The 25338-nt window shown below is 40.4% G+C and overlaps 1 protein-coding gene across 1 annotated transcript in view; it reads right to left on the reverse strand.

Annotated features, from left to right (window-relative positions):
* RUNX1T1 (RUNX1 partner transcriptional co-repressor 1) overlaps positions 1 to 25338 on the reverse strand; it is a 91980-nt gene that overhangs the window by 41974 nt on the left and 24668 nt on the right. Inside the window, exons 2-4 of the mRNA XM_009638333.2 lie at positions 6767 to 6904; positions 2735 to 2976; positions 924 to 1013 (exon numbers count right to left, since the gene is read on the reverse strand). Coding sequence (XP_009636628.1) covers positions 924 to 1013; positions 2735 to 2976; positions 6767 to 6904 — 470 coding nt within the window. The remainder of the gene's footprint in view (positions 1 to 923; positions 1014 to 2734; positions 2977 to 6766; positions 6905 to 25338) is intronic.

Below are 25338 nucleotides of genomic sequence, written 5' to 3' on the forward strand. Positions count from 1 at the left end.
AAACCCATTGAGGATACTCGTGCTTCAGGACAACAGAATAGCTAGGAACACTTACACACACTGACTAAAATAATGCAAAATGTCCACCCCCACACTGACAATGGAAAAAAAATATGGGAACAATAAATACCTTATCTCTGGGAAAATTCATCTCCACAGCAAAACCAAAACAGAATACAACATACACTGAGAAGGCAACATGGGCTGTTCAGAGATCACGGCAGTTCAGAGGAGGTGGTTACTGACAGGTGAGAGGCAGAATAACTTCCTGACTTCAAAGAAGATTTTGCTTCCCCGATTCCTATTTTGCACATCCTGTGCTGTATTTTATTAATTGGCTTTTGGATGATATTTTATCTTTAATTTCTAATAAAAAGTGCATAAGCATAAACCAGTGGACACAGTCACCATCCTTCTTAAGACACCACATTTGTACTGGTGGCTGGAATCAGAAGAAATAATCAGTCTTTTCCTTGTATGGCACAGAGTCACAATCTTGTCGGGTACTAATGATCAGCAGCACTTTAGAAATGGGCTGGTTGGGGGAATTCCTGACATCCTCTCACTCTGAATTGCACAAAGGTAGCAAAACGCAGGCTTTTTGCAAGCACGTGACATTATTGTACTTATAACCAACTCTCAAGACTTAGTTTGTGAAAGCTTCTACACCTACAAACTAAAAGTATAAAACAAACAACAATGATTATAGAATTAGGGAATCAACAGTTCCTCTGAATAGCCAGAAATGGTCTCCGAACCATACGCACACTCAAATGGAGTACCATGCACTAAGCTATGGAAAGAAGCCCTTAAACGTTATTCATTTTCCCGACTCTCTTAAAAAAGAAAAACTATAACACACATCTGTGACCTAGCAACAATATGGTTTGAAATATTTTCCAGATCACTGAACTGTGCAATACCTTTAAAAATGGGATGACAAAAGGTCGCAGTGGGAAGTTAGTAGCTTCTTGCAGTTTGGAATGAAATTCTTCAATTGTCAAAGTAGAATTCTGTTGAGAAAAAAAATTCTGTCTTGGTGACAAAATAATGAAAACACTTAAGCAAGAGAAACAGTAACCAAAGCACTCTGAAATTGCTTAATAACTCGTTCTTGATATTGATAAGAGGATAAAGAAAAGCATGCCGCATATTAAATTATTACCTTATTAAAATACTCAAAGGAAACCACCAGCACCTCAGACATTCAGTGCCTGTTGCTTAGAGTACAGTTCAAGCTCTCAGGTGCTAAGCTTGGAAATGCTTTCACATTTCAAACATCAGTTAAAGCTGCTTTTCTCAACTTTTTATTTTCTATTGGAGCCTCTTGTAATTTTGTTCCCAGTGCAGAAGTGGTAATTAACATGCACAAGCAGGAAAAAAAAAAATCTCACTTTTTAAAGGCACATTCCTTGTTGTTTGAGGAGGAAAACTGCACTCTGCCTGTTGTACTTACAAAGAGGATTGTTTACTACATTCTAGGCTGTGTAGGAAAGTCATTACTTTGCAGCTGAGGGCATAATCATGAAGACCACAGGCTCCACAGGGCTGGCCAAGGAAATAACGTGCTATGTGGACATTCCCAAGGAAAAGATCCTAATTTCCTCTTCAGAGCTCAGATGAAGGTAGGAATCAGCTGTAATTAACAGTGGGCAGGCACTTGCAATCTGAAAATCAAGGGCAGGTAGACGCTGCCAGAGCTGTCTTTAGTTTCTTTACTAGTTCCCCTTTCCACAGAGAACCATGTGACAAGCAAAACCACATTAAACGGGCATTTTGGGTATGGAAGCAAGTGGAGAGTAGGATTTACTGGAGTTACACTGCCTAGATTAAACTTCTTTTTGACAGAGACTCAAGTGAAGGGGTACCCACTGCTGTCAGGCAGTGTTTTGTGAAGATACAAGCAGAGGACACCTGAGCCCTAGTACTAAACCGTGCTGGCAGTCTTTGCTCCAAATGAAGTAGATGGCAAGTGCAGCTGCTCAGAACAGATGTAAATTAGAGCACCACAACAGCATTTTTCCTGGTACATCTAATTATTGCTGAAGGAGATACATGGGAGACAACAATGTCTGGCAGAGAGGGGGCTTTACTGGGAATAAAAAGAATACTGGTCCAGATTCACAAGTTTGTCTGTAAAATAGCAGCCCAATTTGACAGATGTAGATAAGAAAAAGCTGAAATTATCATTCAGCCATATAATCACATAAAGATAACCTTATAAATAAGGTCACTTTAAGCAGCAGCAATGCCATGTCAGGTCCATCACTGTTGGGTTCAATGAATACTGAGAAAAGGTTTTCCACTGCAGTCCAAACATATCTTCAGCTCATCCTTTTAACCAGTATTCTGCCACTATATATGTAAGGCACTTTCCTTTCCCCAGCCAACTAAACTAGGGAAGCCAAACCATATTTTGCTACGTTGTATTATTCAAGGTACGTCTATAGCAGGGGCACTGCCAGTATAGAATGAAACCCCTTTCACACCATTACAGCATAATACTATACCATATCTGATTGGGAATAGCTGCCACTCACGGACAGCTAGTCAAGTTACTCATGTTAGCTCTGGCAGCAAGAGCCAACACTTCATTCTTGCACGTTTGGCACCCTTAAAGTATGATATATGCAGTGTATGTGACCCACTCTTTTATGTAATAAACATATCAAGCATAAAAGAAGGAAAAGGAGAGAAAAAGATCAGTTATTTTATCATTGGGTTTTTTGCTTACCACAAGTCCTAGCACAAGGGTACGCACTCTCTCCCCAATCTCTGGTGAAATGTCATTGCCAAACTGCTGTAAGGTTGTAAGAAATCTCTTCAGTTTGCTGAGTTGCCTAGCTCCACAAGCTGGCGGTAACTGCTGGTTAGCCAGAGAAGAGGAAGAGGAAGAGGATGGCCCATTGCTAAAGCCATTAGGAGGAGATGGAGCTCCATTTAACGCTGTTGGTGAATGGCTAGTGCCATTGGTTACTGAAAGAAAAATAGAGAAGGGAGGATAAAATATGGGGGGAGGGGGAGAGAGGAAAAAAAAGAAGACAGAGGGGGAAATCCATCAGCTTATGTTTTCTGTGCTTGACCTCAAAATTAATTAAGTTGCACAATCAAAGATAATTAGCCTTTTGACAGAGTGACGCTCTGCAGTTTACATCTATTTCCCAGTAGCTGGTACTGAGCAGTGTATGGATTGGAAGTAACAGCAGCTGCCTCTCACACAACCCCCCCCCAAAGCGCTCCTGGACCTGAAAAGCATCATTTCAATACCAGCCTTTTGTCAGAGGGTTTTTAAAAGAGAGAGAGGGAAACAGAGAGAGAAAGAGCATAAGTGCGTGTAAGATTGAAGACAAAAAAAATTGCTCTTTGGGGTAGAAAAAAAATGTGCAGACATATTTCACGAAGCCTCAGTTTATCTCTGAATATTTTTACTTGAGTTTTGTACACACAACTGACAGCTGTGTTTATCAAACAGGACTTTCACGTTTTAACCTTACACCACCCAATGAGAAGGTTATTTTTTCCAATGCAGATTTCCTAGCTGCTAACATATGGAGCACACAAAGTTAGTTGTGCAGGTACACATGGTGCCATGCTCGCTGTGGCCCAAAGCCTTGCAGCTAGGGCATGAAGCTAGACTTCAGAAGACTTCTCAGAGACCACGAGCAAATCACTCAGCTTTCATGTGCCAATGCCTTATCTCTAAAAAGGATAGGAAAGCATTCCCCTCCTGTTGCAAGGTTGCTGTGAGAATAACTATCCAAAGTACTAAGTGTTCAAAATTTATGGCAACGATATTCATGCAGACGTACTGAAGAGAACAACAGACAGTTTTTGGCAGTGATTTCAGTTTGATTCTTATCCACATTCCAGAAGAGAGCAGAGAATCAAACTGAGGACATCCTTTTCCACCCAGGTTACTTGGAACAGCAACAGTCAAACATACTCTGTTGAGGTTGGTTTGAGTCTGACTCACCAAAATGCCAGCGAATGGCAAGAACAAGGATGGCTCCCTAGAAACACAAATGTACCAGTGTACCAGCAGGTGGGGGCACGCAGCACGCGACTGCACCCAGCAGCAGACATGCTCAGCTGGACAATGCCCTGGAGAAATTTGCCCATTTCTTTTGGGGGAAGTCACTTCGAACCCATCCCCAAAAAAAAACCACAAGAAAAAATCAGGAACTTGTCTACAATCAAAAATGCATAGGAGTATTAATCTAAATTGCTTCCTATTTAAAAGCATAACCATGGTGAGCTAGCAACTTCAAGAACGTCTGTGTTTCCTAATGACCGGCCTCTCTGAAGCCAAACATCCCTTTCTCCTTGTCACTTTCTTCACCAGTCATCTTTATTTTTAGACAGCAAGTCCCTTTTGAGGGTGGACTCCTATTACTAGATTTAAATCACTACCCTATTACCAGATTTAAATCACTACCACAATACTTTTGAAGCAGCTTGTGCCCTAGTGACTGAAGTGCTTTTCTGGAGGTACTACAGAAAAAGCTATCTATCTGAATGGTTATCTTGTTTCTGCTTGTGCTTTATCCTAGTTTTTGGTTGCCTATTCTAACTGTGTGGGCTAGAGAGAAATTGAAAAAGGAGAAATGGAAAGAAGCTGGCCTCAGCAAGTTCAGCTCCACGTGCAGCTCCCAGCCATGCTCACCGTGCGCTGCAGTAGAGTGATATATCTGAGTAAACAAATGCATCATGATTGCAAGGAACTTGCATAGCTGAAAGTCATCATACCATGAACTTAGTAAATGAGGATTGGGAAGAATAAGAATGTGTCCTGCTCTGGCCTGACACCACCCAACAACTCAGGTCACCAGTAAGGGGCTGCTCTGGGCAGAGGGGCCTGGGGCTACGATCAAGAAAGCACAGAGCAGCAGAGTTCATTACCTAGGAAAGATATGAGGAGGGGAAAGGCAGGTAAAATTTCTCCCACAACAAAAGATATTTAGAAATACTCCCCAAATGCTGCTTTTCTGAAGCTGCTTTTTTTCTTTTAAATAGCCCACCCCATGCTAATGATTTTCTCTCTTTCTTCATAATGTCTGAATTTGCCAACTGGCAAAGACCTACGTCATTTCTAAAACAAAACTATGCTATTAATAAAATAGAATTTAGTATTTAAAATTTCAAACTAATACATGTCAAAAGTTTTTAATCATCTAAACCAATGAAAACAAGCATACTCTTGACCTGAAAACAAGTATGATCTTCCTGGCCTACAGGCATTCCCACTGTAGTAATAATAAATGTAACAGACACTCCAACAGAAATCACTGTTTACTGTACAAGCTGGAACTGCTAAGGCCAAACTCCAAAATATGACAGGGTAAAAGGCAATTAAAATTAGCCTTTTTTAGATTTTTAGTCTTCATACAAACAGCCCCAAAAATGCAGCTATGGTTCATACACCTTCCAAAGTGCTGAACCCCATCAAATAAACAAACATCCAGCAATCTTGTGGGTACCCTGAGGATTATACGGAAGAACATTGTCCTATTCCTTTTATGATTGCCAAAGATTACCCTGAACTGTGCAAAGTGCATCACACTGGAAAGCTTAATTTGTAAGAGCCCCATCCTGCAAAAAACTAGAAACAATTTAACTTTAGACCGGATCAGGCCCCAGGATGATTCAGGTGCTGGAGTTAATCAAAACAGACAAATCTTTGCAGGATCAGGGTCACTGGGTTAAATTTGAGTTTATGCGAATAGCTGGCACAAACCTTGCCCGCTGTTTAAATGCGATGTAAATCGTCAGGACAGGGTTCCCTGGGATAAGTAGTACAAAGGCCTCCAGCTGGCCTTCTGCATAGAGGTGAATTTTAAATAAGGCATTTAACAGACAGAAAGGGACTAAACAGACATAGGCAAGACAAATAGAAGATGCTGCCTTCATTCTGTTTAGGCATATGTATTCTACTGTTCTAAAAATGTTTTATTTAAAATGTGAAATGTAAACACATTCTCATGTTTATACTATTACAAGGCAGTATAAAAGAGACCAAAAAATTTGCAGCTAAATCTTGGTAAGAGAAATGTGGATCATTTCATGGCTGTGAAAAGAATAGTCCAGACAACATGCCAGATTCAAATCTCAGTTACACTGATATGAATGCAGAGCAATTCCATCAAGACTAGCAGAGTTTCTTGGGTGTTTACATCAATAAACTGAGACAGAGATGCAGCCCCAAGTGATTTAGAGAAGTGGCCACAGACTAGAAATCTCTAGATAAAACAATAAAAGGCCTTTATTTTTTGTTTTATATCAATGTTAGCTAGACATTATATAGCACTTAAATCGGAATCCTCATTCAATCGTAAGCGGGATGAAGACTAAGTATTTTGTCTATGAATTACCCCCACTTTAGAAACATAAACAAAAAAGCCAAAGTTTCTATACAAAAGGGAATGGGATCCTTTAAGAAAACAGAATGGCATAAAAGAGAAGAAGGTTTTCTGTACTTCTCACAGAGGGGCTGATCTGAGCATTAAATACATGGGAAACCAGTGCTCGCTGCTCTTTGACACTGCAGCCAAGCTGTCAATGAAATAACACCACAGCTCTGAGCTGAATGCCTTCATACCTTAAAGATGCATTAATCTGTTGTGATCTTAGCTTTGCTTAATTACTTTATCGCAGTACAACCAAATGCTGCTCCTGCCATGTCATGCAGGTTTCCCCTCACATATTTCAGTTTCTTACATGCAGAACAGAAAGAATATGGAAGAAAAAGGAAGAAAATAGGTCTAATTACACGTTGTGGGCGTGAATGAACTGGTTCTTGGAGCTCCTTGGGTAGTGGGAGGAGGTGGCATGGTTGGAGGCGTCAGCCTGGATTGTGTCTTCACATCCACAGGTGAGTCTGGCATTGTGGAATGCTTCTCAGTGCGATCTGCAACACACACCACAGGAACACACCGGTTTATTTCCCCGAGCACACCCCCTCTGACAAAAACTTAAGAGCTAATGCAAGAAGTGAGCCATTTCAGCATGTGCCGCAAAAGATTACACCTGATTATCTACTCCAGTGTGCTCTTCCTCAACCTTACTTAAGAAGGTGTAATACAGATGGTAAGACCTCATTCGTAGCAGTGCTGCATTATCTTTTGTTTTTATTTCTAGCATGTGCAGATGCTACCTCCCAAGCACTCCTGGAGCTGCAATAATGCCACCTCCCTTCAAGGTTCTCACATTAGCCAGGAGGAAAAAATAGATGAAGAGACAGGAAGGTAATAAACCCCTTTACGACAGCTCTTCCAGAACTAAAACCTGAAGCTTTTTAGTACAGGTGAGATATTGGGTGGGATATTGGTTGAAACCAGCTCTCTCCATGTCTCTTCTCTGTAACACCTGCTGCCCTCCCCATCGCTTCTCTTTGTGATCATGGAGAGATGCTTATGTTAAATACCGCACGCCTCCTGGATCACTTTACCACCCTGCCCCTGGATATTCTTACATTCACCAGAAAAATAAACAGAACATGCCAAAATGGTAAGTCAATAGTCACGGATACATACCATTGTTTTTAAAAAAGCATATCGTTGCTTTAAAAGTTTGCACCTTCACACATTAACAACAACTTTAATGTTCAAAACCTGCAAGACAAATAGAACATACCTCCCCAAGAAAACAAACCAAACAAAAGGCAAAAATGAGGCAGAAAACCTAACAGTTCTCTTGCAACTGAAGATCTAAAGATGCAAGAGATTTGATACAGAAGCTACAGAAGTATATTCTTTTTCCAACATCTTTTTGGACACCTCTATGTTAAAATTTTTTAAAAATGCACCCAAACCCTCATGTTTCATTTATTGAGAATGGGCAAAACATGACAACATTTACCAACTGCAAGCAAAATTAAGGCTTCTTTACTCATGCCAGGAGTTTAGCGACCCATCTTGAATAGAGATGGGTAAGATCAAGTTTAGCTTTTAATAGGCGTAAGTTAAATTCTTCCGTCCCCTCTTTGGGGGGTCAGGGTTATCTATTCTGTACGCTGTCCTACACAAGTCTTCCTGAGCTCCATTAAACTGTTTTGCAAAGCAAGTAAGTGTCACTGCTAATGGGTAAGCATGTAAGTCTGTGGTTTTAATTCAAGCCAATAGCAATTCTGTCATGTTCTATAAATTCTGTCACTCCATTTTGACGTGCTTTCCTTGTTCTTACTAACAACATACAAACTTCAACCAAAAAATCCTATCTAAAATTTGCCCTGAGAGACACTAAGAGAAATTAAACGCAATGCACACATTTAACAAAGAAGGGAATGTTTAAAAGAGCCTCAAAACACTTAATTACCAGAAAGTTTAAATTAAAAACAAACAAACAATTAAAAAAAAACCCCCACAACAATTAGCAATGCATAATAGATACCAAACTTTAGCTGCCTGCAACTGAGGAAACTGAGGAGGTACGTCCCAGAGATGGAGTGTGTCAGGTACTGCAATTACAGAAGCCATCTCCACCCTGCGTAGAAGTGCCTACAGACGATGCTTCAGTTCTCAGGGAAAGGGAGGCATTTCACAGAGAATTTAGAGACAAGTTTGGGGAAGATGAGCAATGAAACACAAATACAGATACAGTATTGTAGCATCTATAGTGCTGCTTCTAAGGTTAGTAAACCCCAGCTGTATAGGGAACAGCATCCAAAATGATTTGCTTAAATATTAAGGCTGCTACATAGGCAGGTGAGGTTTGATTTGCAAATCAAGCAACAGTAAATTATTACACACTGGAAAACAAAAGCGAGTCTTTAAATATATTCTACACAAATTTCCTTTCCATATCGCTATACTAAAACAGTTAAATCTGTATCTTCAACAAGCCATTCATTTAATATAAAGAACTATGAAAACTCGTCTTGAAATGTTAATTGCTTCCTTAATAGCCGAATTCATCTTGCACTCACCTCAACCAACCTCAGCAACAAGGGAATAAATAGCTTTCAGCTCATTTTCCAACAGAGGGAAAGAGAGCCCAAGCCCTCCTAAATAAAGGCAAATATTTCTGCCATGCCAAGAAAGGAGAGAGAAAGGGAGGCTTGCCAGAGCTGGTGGGGAGATAACAGTGGGAACTGCTGGTCCATCTGGTTTTCATTCTGCTAACACTCACACTGAACTGTTAAGGAAGGCAGTCCAGGTACACAGATTTGAAGCATGTGGGAGCGCAGACACAGGCACAGAGGAGATGGAGGTGGGTGGAAGAAGGAGTGAGAGAAACCGAACTCCTCGAACAGTCTGCTGCTCGCAGCGAGCAGGCACAGCCTGTATCCTCCAATTCAGCTGCTGATAACTAAAAGTGATCCCGAGCCCGTAACCAACCGCACGGCTCCCGCTCCCCTCCTTTGCTGCATATTTCAAAGTTCAGGCTTGATCAGAAACGCGCTCAGATTGAAAGGGGGAGGCTTTCCCAAAAAGCTGGCAATGTTTTGTTACTGAAATTGAACACGGTAGTGGGAAATAGTGTGTTGGTTCTGCCCTCTGATTTCAGATTGCCATTCTGCCGCGATCCAACTGGTTTTTACTCCCTCGAACAGTGTCTGCCACCCGGTTTGCAGATCGCTGAAATTATCCACAGACCCCTGTACTTCTCATATAAATCCAACGACATTAGGCTTGATTTTCCTAATTACCTTTCTTTGGACCTCTTGGGGGTTAAAAAAACCTCAACAAAACCACCCTCTACAGGCCTCTTACCTTTCCTTAACCTCTCTCTCCCCCTTGCGAAGCTCTAAACCCCACTCTGCTACTGTATGATCGCAGGCAGACAGATTTATCTCTTGTTGTCCGTAAGTTTCCTAGCCCTGCCTTCTGCAAGGAGATATAAGGCTCCTTTCAAGCACACCTCAAAACACTTCTAACCCGTGTACAAGATTATCTTGTCAGAGCAGAGACTGTCCTTGCGAGGGGGGCGGGGGGGGGCTTTTGAAGAAGTACAATGCAAAATGCAAAGCTCTTCCACATGCTTGGAAGATGCCACCACCACCCCGCCGCCCAGGAGAACAGCTTTTACATCCCACTTTTCCATCCTCTTTAACAGCAAAACTCCTGCAAGGAGCCATTCTGCTCTCACTGCTGCTATTTACCTGTTCCTCGCCTCTGCAGATGGTTCCCTGACCTCCAAGGGAGCCACGGGGCTGGGAGCATCTGCCTACAGCAGCTCGGTGCCCACCGCCACCCCACCACCCACAACCCCAGGGAACCCCAGCAACTCTGGTTTTAAGAGGTAGATCTCTCAAGAGGATGGAGAGGTGATGGAGCACAACGCAGAGCCGCCCCCAATAAAAGCGTTACCAGTTCTCACGGTCTGAACTCCTAAAGCTTGTACTGTCCGATACTTAGCCTACAACTCCAGCTTCTACAAGTCATTATTTGTTATTGTCCTGGTTTCAACAACAATTATTTTAATTTAAAAAAAAAAAAAAAGCAAACAACACTTTTCACAGCTAAAGGCAAAGTGGTATTTAAATCATATTCACAAGCCAAGTTTCCCCTAAACCATGCTATTCTATGAGGGCTTTTATGTACAGCCATTTTTCATGCAATCTCTCTGTGGATATTCTGCTATCCCTATACTCAGGGGTGATGAGGGTTTGGGAAGGGAAGAAAGAATCCCTCAAGAGGAAAACCTGTATTTTTTACATGTGAAAACCTGCCTGTGTAGGATTTCATGTACATCTGCCCCGGTTTTATAATACAGGAGCACATACATTGAACTTTGCCTGAAATTTGGAAGAACTTTAAGGAAAACCATGTCTTAAAATTGCTTCATCTCTTGAATTCAAAAACATTGTTATGCTTTTGTGTCACACCAAACTCCCTAATTGCAGAGCTAGTTCTAATTATTTTTCTGTTGGACTCTGACATTTCAAACAATAATCCTGAATGAGCAGGGACACACCAGAAAGTTTCATACAGGCAGTACCCCACAGCATCACACATTGCTGAGCACAGGCTGCCTATACAGAGAGAGTAACTTCTTTCAGGTGCAAAGATTTCTTCCACTGAATCCCTCTAAACAGTGACAGACTTGCACTCCTTAGCCCAGTTCAGATCAAACGGGGCTGAAACCAGAGGTCCTCCAAACCGGAGGGAAAAGGAGACATCTGCAATTCATTCTGCAGTGTTCGCTGCAATCAATTCAGGATGGAGATAGATGGTGAAATAATGGTCTAGTCCTAATCCATACACACAACCCTCTGGTGCAGTGAGAGACTTTGAATAAACTCAGAAAATATGTTTCAAGTATGCAGAGATCTATTGCATTTGCTTTGGATTATATTTTTTATTTTAAAAAAACACCCAAAACATTTTGAAATATACATTCTTGAATCTCTTTTACAGCACAGAGTGAAGAGCTGTGATTTTACCACAGAAGTATTTTGCTCCGTTTTAAATTAAAGAATGTTGTAAAACCAACTTTAAATTATTATATTTCTTCTGTGGATTTCTTGGTTCATGAAACTACACTGTTCTTGTCATTCATTCAGTTTTTATGGTAGGAGTTATTTTTAACACTACATTTAGCTGTGAGGTGAACGCTGATATTTACCGTAAGCACGGCCAGCTTCTGAAGACGAATAGGGAAGACAAGGTAAAAGGTGCAGGAGCAGGGGCACAGGGAGATGTGCATGTATTCAAACAGATTTACTTCACTTCCTGTACCCTAAAAGATTTAGTCCATTTTTAAAACAAGGCGGTCTTTCATATATGGCAACATTTCAGTTCACGTGGCACCCTTCCAAGTCTAACGCATCAAGGAAAGCTGATGTATGGAACAAAATATGGAATATATAAATACTTTACTGATACCATTTCAATAGCCAATTCAATGTCAAGCATTTCTAGGAGCGGTGTGTTTTCAATTTCCTTTTTTAAATGAAAAAAAGTATGGTATAATATGCTGTGGCATTTATTTTACTTTTAGTTAGTGCAAACAGTTCCAGATGTATATTCAGGCATGAAAGATTCTTAAAAGACGCTCTAGATTGATTTTACAGTACTTACTACTTCTGTGCCAGCATGTTAAAAATAAAAATAAAAACTGCCAAATTAAAAGAGCCCATTGTCTTGTTTCCTTTAAACTCACAGAAAGAACAAACCCCGCATATGACACACGGGATTAGAACCCACCTCCACCACCCAAATTATATCAATTGAGACCTAAATCTGTGGAATTTAATACTGATGATGGTTACCTAGATGGCATTGGACTAATTCTGATTCTTTTGAGAGGGATAGTGTGGAATTTGCCAGCAGGTAACTACAAGTTGCGAGTCACGGTAGCAACGTACTGAGAGACAGAAAGCCACGAGTCCACCAAAGAGGACAAATTCCGCAGCCCTTTCATCCACAACGCAACCGTGCTAGGGTCAGCCAAGAACCTTCCGTCCTTCAGACCTGGCTGAGCCACGCAGCACCATAACAAGGCAGTGTTTGCGGAGACCCACAGCTCCTGACTCTCAGACCTGCCGCCACACAGAGCCAGACAATATTACAGGGTATCTGCCTTGGCTGAAAAGGACTCATTTGAGAATGTGCAGTATAAGCCTGATGTACACGGTAAAGCCCACCCCATGCACTGCACACCTGGGGAAACCTGGCAGTCCTGCGATGCAGCCATAAAACACGAGATTTGGGCGACACCGCTGCAGATCGTCTCCTGGCCAAGCATGCCTGGGACTTGTTTGAGACCGGTCCAGTCTTCGTTCCATTCGCCTCTTGGCCCTTTTGACTTTTTTTCTTAATGAATAAATAAGGACCTAAGCACAATGGACGTTTCTGTGCTATAAACAACTGATCTCGAACAGGCATAATATAGACATAACTTTCTGTCAACACCAGATGCAGTCACATTATTGGCCTAGAAAGAAAACATCGCCTGGTTTCCAGTTCCCCGGCGGAGAACTTTTTACTCCCTAGGTGATTTGCAGAAGGGCAGTATCAGAAAGCAGCTGAGACACTCAGACTCCGTCTTTTGTCACAAAACATTCCCCCTGCAAAGCTTATCCACCAGGAATGAGAATGCGCGTGGGGCGAGTGACAGATGCGCACCAGTTTTCAAGAGGACATAACGTTTCACTGCCCCTTTAGCATGCTGGGCATGAAGCTCACAGACTGAATGATGATCCTTTTGCAAGAGCAATATCACACCTTTACTGCAGTCTTATCTTGGTTCTCCTCTGCTCTCAGATAGTTGAACATTTCATATCACCAGCTATTCTTCAGAATAAATGAAAGTACTCTCAGTTTACCCATTTCTTCTCATTTAATATGCAAGAGCTAGAAGAAATTCTGCATCCCGGGAGTTCACTGAAGTTATCTCAGGCCAAGTTATCAGAGCTTTCTTCAGATGTGCTAAAAAAAGCCTTGAGAATAATGCGATCTCCACTCTTGTCTCCCAAAAGCTGAAAGGGATTTTTGTGCTGCTGTCTCCCCGTTTTGGTAGGAGGAGCTTGCGGATGATGTAAAGTAGGTGAATGACGGACAATGCTTTGTGTCATGTTCTTCATCCATAACGGTGCCTTGACCGGTCCTACCGTCATGGTAATGAACCAAAACCACAGAAACTCTCTATTTCGTTCCAGTTCTCAAGGGTGAGAGTTTTCTGACTGGCAAAAAAACATGTCCCACCCTCACGGCTTAGCAGCTGAAGGCCAGATAGTTACACACATTATAAAATAAGCAATGCGTGAGTTCAGTCTCAGACCTGAGACAAAAATGTTATGGCTTGGCTTTGCTTGGACATACTATTTTCTCCTGAAAGAAATTAAGCTTGTCTTACCATATAATTTCATTTAAAAAGGGAAAAAAATTAGAAAAATAATCTTTTTCCTCTCATTTAACAATCTGACATGTTTTGACAGTTTCAAAGCTATCATAAATTCACTTTCAGCTATTTAATAATTAAAAACTGACTCCTGTCAGAATTGCACTTTTTTTTAAACGCCTCTTCTCCTTCCCCCTTCCTGGCTTTGCAAATTTTACAATGTAAAAACGCTTGAACATACAAAGGAATGCAGGGAAGAAGAATACATTCTAAATCTAGATCTCCTACCATCGTAACGGTTTGTGAAATACTTTCGCAAGAACAGACAGGCAAAATAAAGGCCAAATTGTGGCAGCTGACTTCAGTTTTCGTAAGCCCCCAGAAAATAAAGTCTACAAGTTTCTTTGTCATGGCTCAATACATACCAGCTGGCCTTTAACGAAGGAAAAAGACAATGTGGATTTATTCTAAATATCCCACCAAGCATCATGAAAACGCCTCCATGTATGCATAACTAATGCAGTTAATAAGCAAACAGTCCTGTAATCATTACCGAAATACTGTTTTCCTGTTTACATTGTTTCCTGGATCTTTTCTACTCCATTTTGTTGACAAGCTATCAAACTCAGAACTGTGTGTTTTGAGTGGTTGTCTTTCACGTCACAGGAACTATTACTGCTACTCCAAAACCAGCTCACTGAACGTTGAGGCCCAAGTGAAGAGGTGCCCACCACCTCCAGCAGAAGAACCGAAGAACAATCAGAGCAACCAGTGGCCAAACCCAATCCCTGGCCTCCCCTACCAGCTACAGAGGTGGACAACTCCTCCACATTAGCAATCACTCCCTTCACTTCTCCTATAGTTATAGAGGAAACCACCGGGGTGTTTTCGGATGAGGCTTCTCTCTACAGCTACCTGAAAGGAGGTCGAGGTGAGGTGGGTGTTGGTCTCTTCTCCCAGGTAACAGGCGATAGGACAAGAGGAAACGGCCTCAAGTTGCACCAGGGCAGGTTTAAATTGGACATTAGGAAAAGTTTCTTCACCAAAAGGATTGCCAAGCATTGGAATGGGCTGCTCAGGCAAGTGGTTGAGTCCCCATCCCTGGAGGTATTTAAAGGACGTGTAGACATGGTGCTTAGGGACATGGTTTAGTGGTGGACTTGGCAGTGTTAGGTTAACAGTTGGACTTGATGATCTTAAAGGTCTTTTCTGACCTAAACAATTCTATGATTCTAGGATTCCCAAAGGCTCCCCAACCAGTAATGCATTTCCTTTTTGTACCAACTTCTCTGGAAGACCTACCCTTGTCAGATTGCATGTTATTTGACAATCTACAGATGAACCTAGACTGAAGAAACTCAAATGCCATCAGCATCGAATTGGTATTGTTTGTATGCTCTTATGTACTCAACTACACATAGCACACTTCCTTCCCACCAGAAGCAAGAACATTTTCCCTCCTGATGCCAATTAAAATTTCCAAACTTGATCTCCAGAAGCATATTTATGTTTTTAATCCAAAGTTTATACAGTCCTAAATTTAACAGTAGTTTGTTACACACAGCTAAAAGTCTGAAGCAAAATAAATATGAACTCCTTTATTTTTAATGTGCTTACACAAAGCATAAAGCATAGCTGTACTCATTTTAGAAAAGTCCTAAGAAAGTACTGATACCAGTATTCCATTAGATTTAACTAGAACTGAAGTCTCCAATACAGACTAGATAAAATAATCTAAATAACTTACTTAGATTCAGTGCAATTTTTAGGTATTACATTACTCTGCCAGCAAAAAAAAAATATTATGGCTGTACTTTTAAAAGGCATTGCTTATATTTATAAACCACCAGAAGTCCTTTAGGCTCAAAAAGAATCAAGCATGGGTGTATGAGGTGATATTTTCCATGGTTATACATTTTAAAAGATGACATAGGGACTACTGAGAAAGTAATGGATATACATCTGGCTTTGCTTGTTTTAAAACTGCAGAATTTGTGACAGACAAGTCAAGATCCTCTAAGGTGTGGAGTGGGACAGTGTGCTGCTCACCTCGTGGATCAAGCTCCCAAACTCCTGCTCTATCAGATGGTGCCATTTTACCCATCCAAGAACCCAATTCCTCCCAGTGATATTTCAAATGACGAAAAGGTTGTTCTGTTAGGCCAGACAAGCAGGCCTGGGAAGCAAGACTTTACCCGTAAGACAGAAAGCACGGGCAGCCAAACTCCCTCTTGAGCAAGTACCAGTCCAGTCCAAGGCAGGCTGCTAATTTCTGGCATCTAATGCAGACATCTCCCCATATAGTCAGTGAAAAGAAGAGTTAGAGCCTCTAATTTATTAATTCCTAAAGCTGCTAATTCAGGTGGTATAAATATTCCCATATAGACCTAGGTCCTCTGCCTCGTGAGAACCGGAGGCATTCAGAGTGCTCTAGCAGCATGGCTGGTATACACGAGATGTACACAAGAATCAAGATGTACAGGAGAATGGGTAATCCTCAGGTGCTGGACATACGTAACTCCACGGTTTCTATTCAGCCAGCCAAGGCAGGTATTAATCCACCACAGAAAAATACATGCTGAAACATATTTTCCCCAGAAACCCTCACTCAGGTGCTGCCACTGTTACTTACTGCCGCTACCAGCGACAGAAACTATAAGCTTTTGCCCTACCTCGAAGATTGTCACTGTATAATACCAAGTCATGCAATTCATTACCTTAATCAGTACTTCAGCATTTGTGGAAATACATGCTTTGGAAGACATATCATATCACATCATCAGATGATGCCATTAAAGACATCTTGTGTTTACGTGACTGACCGTCTAGACAGAGTGTGAGAAAATACTCATTATTAGTTACAAGTCGGCTCCTCCTGGAGCATGTCACACCAACTGTCTTTTATTTTGGGCACTGGATCACACCTGAAAGCAGTACTGGGGAGGTGGGAGAGGTGAAAGAGGGTCTCAGAGACTTCATGTGAAATTAAGACCCGCCACCTCAATTACTTTCTTAGATGAGGTAATATTACTTATTGACAAATAAGCTCACAGGCAAAATAAATGTTACCATTAGCAAAAGCAAAACATATTTCAAATCAACTGCCTGGCCTAATGTATCGCACGCATACTTAAATGTTAATACAAAATAATATAAGCACGTAAAGGAAAAGGGAAAGGAAGAAACTTGCTTATGTCATGTAAAACCAGACTGACAAATGTAAAACCAGATTAAACCCTCTTCTGAAGCCAGTGAATTCATACAAATTCACATTGGCACAGAAATCAGGTTGGCTCACCCAGAAAAGAGGTGCTGGGTTAGCCTTGAAGTCCCCAGCCCCAGAAAGACTCAGAAATACGGGCTTAACTCTAGGTACTGAAAACAGCTGTAGGTAAACTAAGGAGACCACTCACAGGGCATACAATTACACGCAACATTTCTAGACCTTAAAGAATACAGAAGTCTTAGTCTTGCACAATAAAACTTTAAAACTTTCTTCTTTAAAAGTATCTTCCCTTTGTTTTGAGTTTTAAATCTCAGGCCTCAAAAAAAAAAATCATACAGCTGAAGCCTGAGTTGAAAAAAGTTAGCAATTATTACAGAAACCACAGAAAATATAAGCAAAATATTAAAACAATTTCAGGTATCACAGCATTGCCATGCTTTACAGTTTTACAAAACATGCTTCATTTCATGCCCATGATTCAAATCACATGTATTCCTTTTTTCCCAACAAATACACAAACCCAAAGGTTCTTAGATTTATAGAACCTCATTTCATCAAGCCAGCTAAACCTGCTATTCCAACACAGCAATTTAATATCGACCTACGCGGATCAGTACAGCTTCCATGGCTTGTATCTACCTATGTGCATATGTGCATGGGCTTCTGTGTGTGTGTGCGTGCATGCACTTATACACGTATTTAATCAAGTTTTGCTTACTTGATTTTGTATATAGAAATACTTACTGTGGTTATTTTTTTTTTACTTTCTGCTTTAGAAAACCGTAAGAATGAAATAGTCTTCAATTACACTGAAGGGAGTGTTAAATGGAGGGGAAACTGAAGGGCGAGAAGTCAGACACCCGAGAGAAACCACTCAGTGCTACAAGTGCAAGAGAAATATTGACAAAGCAAAGAAGTCTGATGTGTTTGAACTCTAAATATTCAACATGGATGCACTTAACCCTTGGTAATATGGTAAGCTTTCCCGTACGTGCCACTCTTATGAAAAGCAGCGTAAACTCTCTCCGTGCTATGGAAACACCCTGCATTTGGCTTTGGGTCTACTTGGATATATACACTTTGCTTCACTGAGAAGTGGATTAACCAGAAGAGGAGCCATTTTTATGAGAAAGCGAAGAATGTTCAACAGGAGGACAGAAACTCTGTGGCGGGGCAGAGGGTGGTTGAGAGGGCAGCCTCTTCCATTGGGCTGGCAACAGCCCCAGGATGCATCTTCAGCATTCGTCGGCAGCATCGGAGTGTCAAATAAAAGGGTACGCAGTGAGAAACAGGGGCCAGCTGGCAGCATGCCTTGGTGAACAGTCACTGAATGTTTTTACAGGTGACTGCTGACCACTAGAGGGAGCCGATATTGAGGAGCCAATATCGTGCAGCTGCACAATAATGGCAAGGTACTCAGAAAGTCAAACGGAGATGCTTCAAGAAAAGTTCTTTCCAGCATTAAAAGTTAATCTCAGCCGTGTGATATAGGAAGGAAAGCTTAAGATATTGCATATGTATTATTCCTTTTCCACAGTACCAAACATAATATTAAGTATTTCTCTCCAAATTTTGGCTATAAACACTTCTTCCTCAAAAGAATAACTGGACAGTACTAGCTGCAACAGAAGACCAGTTTCAGTGCCTCCTATTATCACCTATCCACCCCAGCCAAACAAGTCAGATGTTTCCCCCACTCCCTTAACTTGCCCCTCACCCCAATCCTGTTTTGGAGATGGCTTTCTATATGAAATACTTAAAAAGCGAAATTGCAGCAGGCATCACATCAGGCAGCGGTGTGCCTAAAATTGCGCACTATATCCAGTCATAGGAAGCCAGATATTGCTCACACGACTATATCCATGATACATGAATCTGAAAATACCCCACCAAAATTTAACACACTCTCTTTTTCACACCAAAACACAGAGAACCAAACAAAATCCGAGATTTTCTTCATACTTCTAATTAGCCAAAGAGATCAAATGGCAAGCGGGGCAGAAATAAAAGGAAAAAATACTAGATCTTTACAAACATCATTCTGGCACCACATATGTATTAAGAAAGCTAAATTGCAATGGCAGAGAAAATATCAAAAAGATAGTGACTGCACTGGGATCTCCTGTGAAGACATTTTTCTTTATGGTCTTCACTTGGAATAGAAGATGTATAACGCATCAGTAGTTGTCTGGTAGGCTTTAAACTGCGTGCGTTATGAAGAAATAAAGAGCTGCTGAATTGCAACAACTACCTAAGGCAGATTCTGGAATTATGAAAGGAAAATTTTAAAAAGGGAAAATAGGAGTACCTGGATGAAATGCTAAACAGTTAACAAGAATAATTGTCCCCCAATGAGTTCCTATCCATTATCTTTTTCATAATTATTGCAACAGAGCAAGTAGCTTCAGTAACTGTGCATACAAATGACCTATTAGAAACTTAACAGGTCATTTCCAAAGGTGATTATGAACTCTAACTTACAGAGCTACTCAGTTTTGCACATAATTCTGTTCAATGCCAACAATCTGCACAAAATTAAGACAAAATGTGTTTCCACAAGACTAAGCGGAAATAAACTTTCAGGAACTAAACCGACCGCTTCAGAAGGTACAAGGCGGTGAACACTGATGAATCAAATGCAGCCTTCATAACTGAAATGTTAAAAAATTTACTTTTGCCGGTGCTTTGGTGTCAGGAGAATGGAAAGAAGAGGAGGCAGTAATTATATGTTAGAGCTCTTACAATGCCACATGCTGTAATTAAATGATGATGAGTATAACAGCAAAAAGTCTAAGGTTAGATAGAAGGGATAAAAAGCATAGTAGGTTATCAGAGTGGACATCTGCTATAGATCAACAGCAGGGACAGCAGAAATGTGTGAGTAGATAAAGACACCTCGACCAACTCCTTACAACAGGATGCTCTTCATCACAACAGTCCTAACTGGCCTTGTTTCTTAATGGGTAGCTGTTTGTGCTTTCCCTATAAGTGAACATGCAATAGGTTTTGTATTAGAAAATATTAGAAAATTATTCAGAACCACCATTTAAGGGGAGCAATAAAGGACTGGAGCATAGATGTGCAGCTCCCCCAGTTGCTGAGGTTGTTAAGAAGCAGTAGGAGACAGAGAAACAGATCCTGTCTCTCCCACAGTGAACGGCTTGGGCATGTTGTAAAGAAGTTAACTGAGCAAAACCAGAATCAGTTCACTTAAAATGTGCAGGGGAAAAAAGGTAAGAACGAGCATACCAAGCTACATTAACCAGAGAAAACAAAAGAAATACCAGCTTACATTCATATCAAATAGATGAATGAGAAAACAAAACTATAAAAATCTTTGATCTTAACTAAAATGAACAAAGACTGTGACAACTTAGAAATAGCTATGATATTGGCATAGCTTGGGTTTAAATCCATCTCAGTGGCTAAGAAAGAAATGGGTGAGGGTGGGACCCAAACTTGGAACAAAAATACCTGATTCTGGAAACATGTATGTGTTTTTTTAGAGGAAGGAGTGAAACAGAAAATGGGATTCTGATACCGATTGATCTTCCCTCATTTTCTTGCACAAAACAAGAGAAAAGAAGAGGTCAAACAAACACATCACGGTACACCAGTCAGGCCCAGGATCTCAGGAGTCTCTCAACATACCTTCCTTTCCTCCAGCAACCCCAAACCCTGACAAGAATGGGAACAAGAAACTGCATGACCTCCTTGGTTCTGCAGGGAGCCAGCAGCCTTCTCGTTTATTACTCTCCCACTTCTTCTGTTTCTTTTTCTTATTGTTTTAAACAATTTAGCTTTCTTCTTTTTTTTTTTTTTTAAAAACCATCTCCAATGTAGGCTTTGACCACATGCTCTACATCACGTTATGTCATACTGGAACAGCTCCTCGAAATGCTGGACTTCACTTGTGATTATTTATCTAAAAGCTTTCTTTTAAAAGTCTGTGTATTTTGTCGGACTGTATCTACTGATAGCTAAACTCCCAAACCTTCAACCTGCCATCTCAAAGAAGCTGATGCAAAAGAGAGAGTCCAAGTAGAGTTTACTGTTGGTCTGTAATGAGAGTAAAATGATAAATCTCTGTACTGAAAGCCAGCTGCTTCATTCTTAACTCTGATCCCCCCCCTTTTCTTTTGCATTCTAGCTAGCATACAGCTGTAATAAATGTGGCTCTTCTCACAAGCCGTGCAGATGTTAACAGTTCTGTAGGACATCAAGAAACATTTCAAGAATCTTGTAAGTGCTGACTAAACTCGCTTGAATTACCCACACTACCTCCTCCACATTCCTATTCAGTAACATTAGCCTTCCTGAATGTATTAAGAAAAAAAAAATAATTAGCATTTAAGCCAAGACATTAATATCTAGGTCTAAATGCACTATCAATAAACAAGGAATGTTCTTAAGCCATCAGACAACAGATATTCAGATAGTGAACCAAAAGACATCAATTTATTCTTTGTCAAGATGACTAATGCATTTTTCATTTCTTATCTATGCGAGAGTGGCTAAATGACTGTCTGAAAAATATATATTTATAAAAGTCACGGCTGGATGTATTTGAAAGAAAGGATCAGAACTACAGCAAGATCTTCTCTTTTCTAGTAATCAAGTGGATTAATACTAAATTAGAGTGAAGGAGTTCAAAGTGCTACCTAGTACATTTTCATTAAAGTTATATTAGCATGACAGTCATATGCATTAAAGATTAAGCTAAAGCCTTAAACCACAGTTGGTTCTGGGCAGGAGCAAGAGTCCAGCTGTGCAGGTAGAGGACTAGATACCAAATGCATTCATTAAGCTGGTCTGTACTAGAGATACTGTTTTAATATTCTTCCCTCTTCAAGCAGCAATCTTGGTCTCCTTTTTTTGGGTAGGACTTTCAAAACACTTGAAGCAGTTTGGAAGCACAGTCACCAACAAGGCAAATGTGACTAGTACTCATGTATTACTCCAGACGCTTGAAAAATCCCACATCAAATACCCTACTCTGTGTGTAAACTTCACACTTTCAAACCTACTGGAAGGAGGGCTGCAGAGCGATTCACAGCACTGAGCCATAAAAGGATCACAATCTTTGACAAGTTCAGAAACAAAATGTGCAGTCGAGAGTTTCTACGGCGCAGTTTTGAGATTGTCTCCAGTCAAGTGTCAATCTCAGCAGTTTCAAAGAGGACAGGGTAGGGAGAAATAAAACGAACATATCAGTACATTTCCTGCAAGGGATCGATAAAAAGACCTCACTCCTACAAAGACTTACATACCTGCTCAACTTCAGATGCTTATCCTCTTATGGTAGCACACTTGAAGTTAAAATCAAGTCTTTGAAGACACAGTGCCCAAATAATTTACCATGAAATGCAGAATTCATGGTATTGTTTGTTCTTTAATTTAGCAACACGGGAAATCTGAATATAAAGCAGAATTGCAACGTGCTGGTTTTTAAATGTTTCATGACACTGCTCTTAGAGTAATTTCATCAAAATGTCATAAAAAGAACATTTAAGCATTTTGAGATAAGCGAAAAGACAATAGACTACAACCTCAAAAAGAAGTTAATGTAATATTAACAGAAGCCATGTAATTAGCTAGTCCAAAACCTCAACCTGGCTTTAAGCTTCCCCAGACAAAATAAATCAGAAGGAGAGAGCAGGAAGAAAAGAACCAAAAAGAAAGGAGAGGGAAAAAAAAAAAAAGGGGGGGGGGGGGGAAAATAAAATGAGGGGAGAAAGAAAACCCACATGAGCCAGAGTCCCTCACTGCTGTTATTCCTCCACGAGCGGAAATGCTCAGTTCAGTCATGGCTTAGGAGGCATAAACATCATTGAAATTCAAAGGCAGCTCCGAGAAAGAGGACGCCTCAATTGGTATGCAAGTGGTGTTTTCTCGCCCTGAATACATTATGAACTTGCAGCATGCTAATATGCCATGCTATCATAAGCACCAGATGGAACAGTAGGCAGTATACGTCCCATCAAACCTCAGGAAGATGTATTAATGTTCCTGCTCTTTTTTTTTTTTCCCTTCCTTTCCCCTTCCCCTCCCCCTTCCCTACTACAGCCCTTCAGCTGTGTCCCTAGACTGGCACATTTCTTAGCATCAGTCACCTGCTCCTGAAGCACAGTTCTCCAGGGTTGCCTCATCTTCACCAGGTGGTGCCAAGCATCTTTTCAATCTTTTTTATCGCAGAAGGTAAAGGCCACAAGACGTGTCAGGCTGTGCTTACTGAAGGGTACCGAGTACAAAAGATAACATCATGAGATAAATGATAGATGAAGAAAGACTTCGGGTTTAAAGCTAGCACAATTGTTTTAAATTATGTATAAGTAAGCGTGGCACAAATTTCCCCCTCAGTACCACTGGCAAATGAAGAACTGGGGGGCAGCAGCGAAGGGGAAGATTTTCTGTGTAACCAAGTAAAACAGGGGAAACTGGATTAAAGATCTTTGAACTGAATTCCTTTTTTCACCACGCTGGAAACCTTTTCAGAGAAGACGTATACAATTCAACAGCCATTTATAGGGTGGAGGCAGGGTTTAATTTTAAATCAGAGTATGAAAGTGGCACACAGGCAAATCAGTTTATTGGATTTTGATTTTTTTTTTTTAATTAGAGATATGACATTTTTTGACTTTTATGACTAATGAATTGCTTGGACCTGTATATGTGATTCTAAAGAAGCACAGTATTTTAATACTGCTTTGCATCATTAATTAATTCAGTCCCAAGAAGGCTTTATATGACTGCATCAAAACGTAATCTAGTATTCTGTATGAAAGTATGTGCATACACATACAAAACTAAAACAGATTATCTGGTATTGCCTGAAATTTTCCTATCTGTTCATAGTAATAATGCCTCATTGAAATATATAGTTCTCAAGAAAATTATTTTCTTTTTTTTTCCCCTCCTACTGAACCCTTCAAAAGATCAAATGAGGTCCTCAAGACTGAAAATGAAGAGTCTACACAGTCAAGCCACAAGAAAGACCTGAGACGGCTGAAGAAAGGCAAATCAGCTTTTTGCATTCAAAGTTTTAATGTTCAAGTGTTTTTAAACACATTTGGTTTTCAGATAGAAATCACATCAGTAAACATTTTGCTAATTTCTGATATTTTAGAAACCACCTGCTGATTTACAAACAGCTCTCACTATGCATGTAGATCTATTCTTTTCCTAACAACATTAGCCTTCTCATGAATACAGTCTAGTTCTGCAAGATGCTGAGTATTCACAACTCACATGAACTTTTCTGGGAATTAACATTGCTCAAAACCTCACAAGAGCTACTTACACGAGTTATCTGTTGCATGGATAAGAAGGATTTTTCCAAGTATTAAAGGTCTGGTTGACGGGGGTTTCCCCTCACCCATCCAATCCTAATTAAAATAAAAAATAATTACCTTTTTCTTTCCAACAAAGCACTTTACGACTGTTATTCACAAATAACAGGCATTATTCTGGCATCTATTAACTCTAGATAGACTCTAATGCAAGGATGTCTTAGGGACTGAGTCAGAAATCAGACGAATTTTTTTTCCCTTTTCTCTTCCTAGTGAATATTGGGGGGGGGGTGTGTGTGTGTGTTTTGTTTCTTAATATATAGCCTTTAAGGGTAATTTGCTAGATTATGATTTGCATTGTGCAAATAAGTCTATTTAAGTCCATTATCCTGCATTATAAAGTAATTTCTGACACCTAAACAGCACTCAATTTAATTACAACATACTGAAACAGTACAGCTGACTCCCAAAGGAACCTGTTTGGATCAGAAGATGATGATATATGCTAGCTGCTGATCATCTTTCACCATCAGATCTGCAATCAACTGTTTTAAAGAACCGTATCAGAACATCTGCATCATCATATTCTTTTGTGGCAAAAAGCCCTCCAAAACCTAGCAATTGCATGCAACAATGTGTGCATATCCCAGACTTGTAAACAGACATATTTAAAAACCAGTAGCTTTACTGTAATGACCAAAGGAGACAAAAAAAGGCTTTGATTTTGATTTAGCAAGCATCAATTTCTGCAGCAGAATCCCCACTGGGTAATTCATCAAGGCATCTATTCTATATCTAGTGTGGCAAGACAGCAAAGACACTTACAGCTTCCAAAAAGTAAAACACTTGTGACAAAACTATTAAGCATTCCTGGTGATTAAGTAATAGACACTCATTCTTTCAAGACCGTCTTGAACTGGTGCCCCAGACAAAACCGTGCAATCATATTTGCTGGTGTCAGGATGAAATCAAGGCATCATGATTTTTGTATTCCTTCAAGAAAAAGCAGCATCCATAAAGCTCTTTCTGAAAGAAGATACAAGT

This window comes from Egretta garzetta, unplaced genomic scaffold, assembly GCF_000687185.1.
Source record: "Egretta garzetta isolate BGI_Z169 unplaced genomic scaffold, ASM68718v1 scaffold154, whole genome shotgun sequence".
Classification (NCBI taxonomy): Eukaryota; Metazoa; Chordata; class Aves; order Pelecaniformes; family Ardeidae; genus Egretta; species Egretta garzetta.